Source organism: Dendroctonus ponderosae, unplaced genomic scaffold, assembly GCF_020466585.1.
Source record: "Dendroctonus ponderosae isolate FM_Combo_2020 unplaced genomic scaffold, Dpon_F_20191213v2 Dpon_F_20191213_7, whole genome shotgun sequence".
NCBI lineage: Eukaryota > Metazoa > Arthropoda > Insecta > Coleoptera > Curculionidae > Dendroctonus > Dendroctonus ponderosae.
The window spans coordinates 10,339,344-10,348,224 of NW_026018916.1; the positions used below are offsets into that span (position 1 = coordinate 10,339,344).

An 8,881-nucleotide genomic window follows, 5' to 3' on the forward strand; every position below is an offset into this window, starting at 1 on the left:
TTGGAATCGACCGTTTATTGTGCCGCTTTAAGTTGGCGCCGACGCCATTGCCAGCTAGACCACGTGACTTGCGGTTATAAAAACCAATTGGCGTCTTGCCTCGTTCTCTTTTCCCTTAGCGTAAGCGTAGCGGTGAAAAGTCGTCACGGTTTCCCGTTTAATTAAAAAAAATACTACTAAACTAATACAAATACGCGTGTTTCGCCATGCCTGATACAATTACCAATGGATACACAAACGGACACATGCCGTACGACATGGAAGATGGATCAAATTTTCTCTTCACCTCCGAATCTGTAGGAGAAGGCCATCCAGGTGAGTAAACGCGATACTCCACTGTTTACCATGGAATGATTGATTTTTCTCGAAGGATTTCGAAAAATCATAGAAAAGCCTACAACGCCATGTAAACGACAATATAACCCAACATTTATTTCGCAATGGAGCTATGCAAATTGGATGATGCAAATCACACGTGCTTTAAGCGATTCGGCTTTGGCCGGTTTTTTTTTTATTGACAACAAAATTGGTGTGGCTTATGTTGTTATTTTATTGTCGATTGCAATTTTAATAAGATGAAAGCTCGAACAAAGCCACAGTATGGCCGGTTTAGCACTTATCTGTTTTATAATAGGTTGATTTTATTTTTAGATAAAATGTGCGACCAGATAAGTGACGCCGTACTAGACGCTCATTTGAGACAGGATCCGAATGCTAAAGTTGCCTGTGGTAAGAATAGCGGTTTACAAAGCAAAAAGATGTGCAATCGCGCCAGAATTAAACTTACTGAAATGATAATTATAATGCTAATAAGTAAAATAAACTACTTCCAGTTTTTCATAAAAGTTTGACACTCGTTGTTATAAAGATCAACTTTTAGACGTCAATAGATAAGCCAAGTGTTTTATAGGCAACCCGCTTAATGGACGTATCTCTGTCCTTTGCTATGCCATTTTTGTAAACTTTCCAGCTGTTCAGTTGGCGGAAAAATGTAAAAATCCATGTTTCCTATTCAATGAAGCGCGGCTACAATTAATTTGGAATATGCTTCTGAGGTACCACAAGAAATAGAGCCAGTTAAATGAACAAGGTTTTCGCAGTTTTATTGGGCAACTTTTTCAGCCAGAAAAATTAAATCTATCTAGTTGTTTTAACATAATTTAAAATAAAGATAGAAAACTTAGACATGTATACTGGACAAGAGAGGTTATTTTTAGTTTTCCAGAAGAAATTTCCGACATTGCAAACAATATCTCCCGAGTTTTGTTTATGCATTTAACCATATATCATTTAAGCATGCCCCTGGAAATACTACATCAATATACCTAAAGCCCGTGTCCCATGTATCCGTGTATACGATGACACGAAAGTGTTTCTATTGGTTGGAGATCTGTCAGTTCGAATGACGGCGGACGAATTGACAGATATCCAACCAATAGAAACACTCGTATCACCACGAAGAAAAGTTGCTGGAAAAGAAAGAAAAGAATTGTTACCTATAAGGTACCAAACCAAGTCCGTGAAATTAGGACAAAAAACTCAATTTTGTGCTCAATATTTTTTTGTATGCAACAGATTACAATATTTCTAGAGTTATCGGCAAAAAGGGAATTCTTGTTCTTCGATCTTATTTGCGGAACTGTTCCGAAGCAAACATTGCATTAGAATATTTATTCTATATCATATCTATTTGGTGTACACCACACTTTGTAACAAGGTAAAAACTTCAGTACACCTTATTATGTAACAATTTAAAAAAATTCTGTTTCATGTAAAAAATTCCGATTTTTCAAAATTGGCAGTACCATTTTGCTTGGCAAAAAATTGAGCAATAGCCATAATTCAACCAGTTTATCATGTCTTTTCTGTTCTACATAATAGATTGAAAAAATACCAAGAATAGATAGTAAATTAGCAAATTTAATTTCGAATGTCGAATTGCAGATGTAAATCGAAAGTAATTGAAACACTCTTGAGTATTTAAAAAGCGCATTTGATTGCCTAAAGGACATGCTATTTACATGCTATAAAGCATACACAACGATTTTAAAAAAAGACTAGAATTAGTACACAAACACTACAATCACCTTGGATAACTGCGAGTTAAATTGAATCTTGTTGACGAGCTTTAAAAATAATATTTTGCAAAAGCCTCATTCTTTATTTCTAGGCTGACTATTTGCATCCATTACACCTAGATCGTTTAAGTTAAATTAAAGGAGATTGAAATAAATTGTCCTTTTTCCTGTTTGGAGTTATTAATCCTGATTTTTCCAAGATTTGTTACTGTTGTACGTTTTGTTTCAACCAGTAGTATTTTTAAATAAATTGACTGTCTGATTTTGTAAATTCTATTACAGAAACCGTAACCAAAACCGGCATGGTTTTGCTGTGCGGAGAAATTACATCAAAAGCAAACGTGGACTACCAAAAAGTCGTCCGAGAAACTGTAAAGCACATTGGCTATGATGATTCATCCAAAGGTAAGCATCAGCAAACAAACACCTAGAAAAGTACAAAAATTCCATTAAAACCAAAGGACGCAACTGGAAATATATTATTTTACCAGCACAATATTTTATTAAAATATACCCTTTTAACGTAAATGGCTTGTTAAAATCGCGGGGCGGTTTCAGTTAAATTACGATATCCGCGTTTAAAATTTTATTACCGAGAAAACAGTTTCTACATTGTAAAATCTGCTAGTCGATTTCCAAGAATTGTTTAGTCTTCAGCCGTTACTACCTGATATTATTAATCCTGATAGATTCCCAGACAGCAAGGCAAATGGGTGTTTAATCCCATTCTTTTTTAACATCTTGAAAAAGATGGGTCATGAGCGATAAGAATTTGCACACAAGTATTTTTGAACATTTAGCATAGTTTTAGTGGGCACATAAATCAACTTTCGAAAACCTGTAGAAACTTGAAAATGATTTATTTCGGTCGCAGTTCTACATTTTGTTCTTAAAAATTACACTACCTAATGATTAACTGCAATTGCTTCTGCAGATTAGGAAAAATCGCCTTTCCAATAAAATAACTGCCGAGTAAACAATGACCTTGTTAAACGATTGGCTGTCTCATCAACTAAGATTATTACTTTTCGAGTGATATAGAATGCCAGCAATTTTGTTTTGCATTGTTCTTTTTCAATCTCTTCATTTTTTAAAAGCAAAAGGGCACTGTTTTGAATACCAGAGCATCAATAAATGTAGATTAGACCAATGCCATCAATTGCTTTCTTAAAGCCAAGTTTTTCCATTTGATCCCAAGTTGATTGTTCATGGATAGTATAAAACATACAATATTCGCAATGATTTGAAATTGTCTAATATGAGAAGTATTCAAAATTAACGTGAGCGTTTCCCTTCGCCCTTAAACAGGGTTAGATTTTCGCACACTCAATCTTCTACTAGCAATAGAGGAGCAATCGCCGAATATAGCTGAAGGGGTGCACAAAGACCGAAACGACGTTGAAGTTGGTGCCGGTGACCAGGTAGTTATTTGGGCTAAATTTACTTAGATCTTAATAACAAGAAGTTTTGATGTATGCGAATTGTAGATTGTATATCTAACGTAGTAAGAGAAGATGCATGTTATATCGAGACGATAACAGTAACGTGCAATCATTTCCAGTTATATCAAACTTCTTGTTACTAAAACCCCAAAACGGGTGTCCAAATTGGGAGATGGAAATTTCAAATTTTTTTAACATGTTGCTTCGTGTTTGCCATTACATCAGGGCCAATAACATGGATTTCTACGTGTGAACTTGTTTGCCTTGCACACCCATCAAATGCAGCTCATTATACATTTTGGGAAAAATGATTTATTAAAATGCATGAATGATTACGATAATAAGTCAATAGTATATTATTTCACCGATTTGAAATAGTAACCATTGTTCATCATGGCAAGGATTAATAACAAAATAGTGTTAAATGCATTGTGGATCATTTTGTAAGAAATAAATTGTATCGCCGTTTGATTGCGTCTTGGGAACACACAATTATTGTAATATAAAAATAACACTCGAAAATTTTGGCTACAAACTATTTACTATCTTATAGGATATAGGTTGATCGTATTCAGAGTGTTTCTAGAGGAAAAGGAAATACTTTGGAAATGCGTTCAGGAGGTCAAAAAAAGTTAAATTACCCGATACGGTTTAATCCAATTATTAACCGTTTCTGAAATCAAGGTGTTTTTAATTTTTAACATTAGTTTGTGTTCAGACAACTTAAGGATTGATTCTCAACGAGGCGAAGGTTTAAATGCGAAAAATGAAGAGAAAGTTCTAAAAAGGGCTGAAGTGAATCAAGGTGTTAGTACCAGGCGGATTAGAGACGAACTTCTAATATAAACACATATGGCCGTTTAGAAGACACTTAGAAAAAAATGGTTTAAGCCTTTCCACATTCAACCGGTTTAAAGTCTATTTACGGGTTTTGGAAAAATATTTAACGAAGATGTTCCGCTAATTGTTCGACAACGAATGAACTTTCAGCATGATAGTCCCGCCTCATTTTAGTCGCCGGCTGCGTAATTTCTTGGAAAATCGTTTTCGTGATCGTTGGATTGGCAGAGGACCTCATGCTTGGCTACCGAGATTACAAGACTTAAATCTACTGGTTTATAACCTTTGGGGGTGGATGAAATCTCTAGTATACGAAACCGAAAATAAACAAAGTAGAGACCGTGGCAGTATGACGCAATCGAATTTTCGATGCTGCAAATATCATCAGAAACAATCTCCAAGCAATTCAAGCGTACTACAGCATGTTTTAAAGTTGGTAGGGTTATTTTTAACAATATGCTCGATTAGATTAGAAACGTCCTTTTTTCAGTTTCCTGGACACACAAACTAATGTTAAAAATTGAAAACACCTTGATTTGAGTTGAGTTCATCTTTTTAAAAGAAAGTCTGTAGAACCCGGTAGATCGGAATGTGGAAAGAGAATATGAATGCATCGACTTACCAAACCCTATTACAATATCAAATTCAGCAAATTTTGTCTGCATTTCCGGGCTGTCGATAAAAATGTGCAGTATCAGTTATTGGCATATTACTTCATTCGTTAACGGTTTCCGATCGACATCTCATACATTTTCTTATCACAAGGTCCAGAGTTTTATCATGTTAAATTGCCTAAACATCACGTAAATTACGTAAATTATTTGAGTTCAATTCATTTGTGATTTGCTGAACGCGATATATTTAACAACGTCTTACGTAGAAGCGTATATACCTGAACTGAAACTTGGTTAATAGTTCATTCTCCATAATTGCATGGGTATAATCCATTCTTTGTCACTGTGTCATCTTCGTAGGATTCGATTACAAGACTTGCAGTGTGATGCTTGCTCTCGATGCGCAATCCCCCAACATCGCTGCTGGGGTTCATGAACATCGCAATGAAGAGGAAATTGGGGCTGGTGACCAGGTCAGATTATCATCTAATGCTAAAAGGATTAAATGAGAGAGTTTTTTCTTTAATTTCTTCAAACGCTCTTTTTTGGTACAGATTCTTCAGTAGGTATAACGAAAAGAGAAAGCTGAAATGTTATAGTAACCTTTCGAAAGATAAACCGGCTCAGCAATTCCCACCAATTCAGCAAATAGACCTAAAATTAAATAATAAAAATATTTCCCTATGGATTAGATTTGATAGGAGCTTACGTTCAGATGATAATTCTGAATATTAAGTGTTGAAAGTTTTGCATTGAATACCGTTGAAAGCGATTTAAATTATACTAGACCGGGGAGACAATACCGGTTTTTTAAAGACTACAGCGCAACTTATTTTCAAAAACCTTATTCTTGTTAAAACTATCCCAAGAAATCTTTATGAATTTAAAAAAATAATTGAACGTCTTCAAACCGCCGCAGAAAGATAAAACCTACATAAGTACTACGTGAAGGCACAGTGTACAAAATTTACTTAATAGAGATGAAAAAATATGCAGTCTCCTGTGTGGATTTTGTGCTTTGAGTTGGCGAATAAATTAATCCGAACTCTTAACTGCATGTATTTGGGGGTGGATTTAAACTGGAATGAAGAAAGGAAATCATTTAAATTGATTGAAAAATTATTAGTAAATCTTTTCAGTCAAATTTCTTGTTTGCATCCTTATAATCAAACTATTTAAGGTATTAACAATTTTTCAGTCCGCTTGCTTTTGTTTGCGATACAGAAAAACGCGCACTATTTGTAATATTTTAGAAAGGTAATAATAGAAAAACATTCGTTATAATAATGACATTTTTCTAAATAAATTTAGGGGCTAATGTTCGGTTACGCAACCGACGAAACAGAAGAATACATGCCATTAACTGTTGTTTTGGCGCACAAGCTGAATGAAAAAATTGCAGAATTACGCCGATCAGGAGAATTTTGGTGGGCCAGACCTGATTCTAAAACTCAAGTGAGTAGGATCGAAAAATATTAAAAACACGAATTTAACAGTTTTTAAGCAGCGTTTAAAATATGGGAACATTTAGGTTTTACTATCAATTGTAATTTGTTTCAGGTAACCGCCGAGTACACTTTCAACCATGGAGCTTGCATTCCTCAAAGAGTCCACACTATTGTCGTATCACTCCAACACAGCGAAAAAGTCACACTGGACGAGCTCCGAGATGCCATTAAAAGTAAAGTGATTAAAGAAGTAATCCCAGCCAGGTTCATCGACGATCAAACTGTGATTCACATCAATCCTTGCGGTCTTTTCATCATTGGTGGACCTCAAGTAAGATTATCATTAATATTAACAACCATGCAACTTCATAGCAGAAGTTTTGACTAAATCGCTATTTTATCAAACCTGTTATTTCTAGAGCGATGCCGGTTTGACCGGAAGAAAAATTATTGTGGACACATATGGAGGCTGGGGTGCTCATGGAGGTGGCGCATTTTCAGGAAAAGATTTCACTAAAGTAGACAGGTAAGAAGATCTTGTAGTTCTGCAAATTGTTTTGACTTTGTCTATTAAGCATGAGGGCCAGTTGTCGCAATATTGTGAATCAGACCTGACAGACTCAAGCCTAAACTGGCTAAGAAATAATCACCAAATTAAATTTTTAAATTATTAACTGGCACCTTGTTCGTTGCTTGTGTGAGTGCTAGAATTAAATGCATTTAAAATATAAATATTCAATAAAAAACCGAGTTTAAATAAATAAAGCTTACGGTTCATTGCAGATCTGCAGCTTACGCCGCTCGCTGGGTAGCTAAATCCCTGGTAAAAGCTGGAGTGTGCCGCCGCTGTCTGGTACAAGTCTCGTACGCTATTGGTCTCGCGGAACCTCTCTCCATTTCAGTATTCGACTATGGAACCTCAAAGCTGAATCAGAAGCAGCTGCTCGATATTGTGAACAGCAACTTTGACTTGAGGCCTGGCAAAATCGTCAAGTAAGTACCGCAGTTATGTGAATGGATCATTGTTTCTTTCCTCTCCGGCTTGCTTTGAAAAGCGTCGCTAATTCCAATCAATTTCATTGTGCAGAGAATTGAATCTTCGTCAACCAATTTACCAAAAAACCAGTACCTACGGACACTTTGGTCGTAATGGATTCACATGGGAAACGCCGAAATCTCTCAAGCTCGGCCAGTATGCAAGCCTAATTTAACGTACATATATGGAGTTTATGCATGGGCTTCGAATCATCCCAGAAGCATATTTAGGTTAATCACAGCAAATGTAAGTTAGTGAATATGTAGTAGGTCTATCATTTAATGTGGTATGGCCCAAACTGAAAAGGATTTAGTATTTTTATATCGTAACGAATACGTGAAAGCTCAATTTTCTTGCAGCTGAACCACAGCTATGTCGGAGGGAATTTTTGATGAGCCAAAAATGCTTTCTCCCGAAAAAAGCAAGTGTTATCTCGATTTATTTTTTACAGAACCTCGAAACAATATGTGATATATTTCCTGAAAAAAAATTCGTGTTATTTCAAATACAATAATCTGTAGTTGAAAAGGAAAAAGTTGTTGTGCTTAACAATCTCAACCTCGGTGATCTTTTCGTAAAAAGTTTTCATTTTTATAATATTTAAAGGTCAAACTTTGATATCTTTAGTGCTCAATAATTATTATGCGCATGGTTAAATTAAAACAGCCAAAAACCCCACCAGTTACATAGTTGTAATCCACCGATCCAACACCGTTTTTATAGTATCTTAGTGTCTGCAATGTCTTAGAAAAAAAACGGGTTGGTGTATCGGTATGATTATGTTGTGCTAATGACCGAAAACGGGAAAAGAGCGTGCCGTTTGCACACCGGGTTTAGCTGGAAACAGATGAGCTTTCACATGATTGGCTAAGGACAGGATTCCCAGTGGTTGAACTGAATCAAACGTTTGCATTAGTTTTCAGAAAAAAATAAAATTGAAACATCCAATTTAATTTAACAATTGGGACTTCTGTACTTATACATACATTACAAATTATCATCAATTATCGTGCAAATGAAAAACATGGTATGGCTATGGGAATGAAAATTTATTTCATTTGAATAACTTTTAGACAAGCATTTATTAATGCGCTCGTTTTTGTGAAAGATGTATTTTCTCTATTCCTAATTGTTGAAATTGTCTACAAATATTGGTAATTTATATGTCATGAAATTGGTAGAATAAATTAAATGTAGAAAAAGAATTAAATTGGTTAAGAATGTTTTGCATTGATCTTTAACCACGTTAGGTTTTATAGTTGACATTCTTTCATTAACACATTAAATGTTATTTTCAGTGAACAATTTTATTCATCAGTAAAACATTTTTTTATTATTTATAGTAAATGTTAAGTAGCCAACTGCAGACTTTTTCTGACCAATGTCCTTTAAAATCCCACATTTATTATCCCGCCCGAGCACA

At 35.1% G+C, this 8,881-nt stretch overlaps 1 protein-coding gene across 2 annotated transcripts; it reads left to right on the forward strand.

Annotated features, from left to right (window-relative positions):
- The first annotated feature begins 34 nt into the window (after positions 1-34).
- On the forward strand, positions 35-8,819 carry LOC109542804 (S-adenosylmethionine synthase). Of its 2 annotated transcripts, none has more exons than XM_019912191.2 (9): positions 35-315; positions 652-729; positions 2,361-2,483; positions 3,387-3,499; positions 6,286-6,429; positions 6,535-6,753; positions 6,842-6,948; positions 7,206-7,415; positions 7,510-8,819. In XM_019912191.2, the coding sequence occupies exons 1-9, from the start codon at positions 207-209 to the stop codon at positions 7,631-7,633; spliced, it is 1,227 nt and encodes a 408-aa protein (XP_019767750.1). In that variant the 5' UTR covers positions 35-206; the 3' UTR covers positions 7,634-8,819. The 2 variants fall into 2 exon arrangements, with proteins under 2 accessions (XP_019767750.1, XP_019767749.1); XM_019912190.2 differs by lacking the exon at positions 3,387-3,499 and adding an exon at positions 5,335-5,447 and having other exon boundaries at positions 38-315.
- Positions 8,820-8,881: the final 62 nt, after the last annotated feature.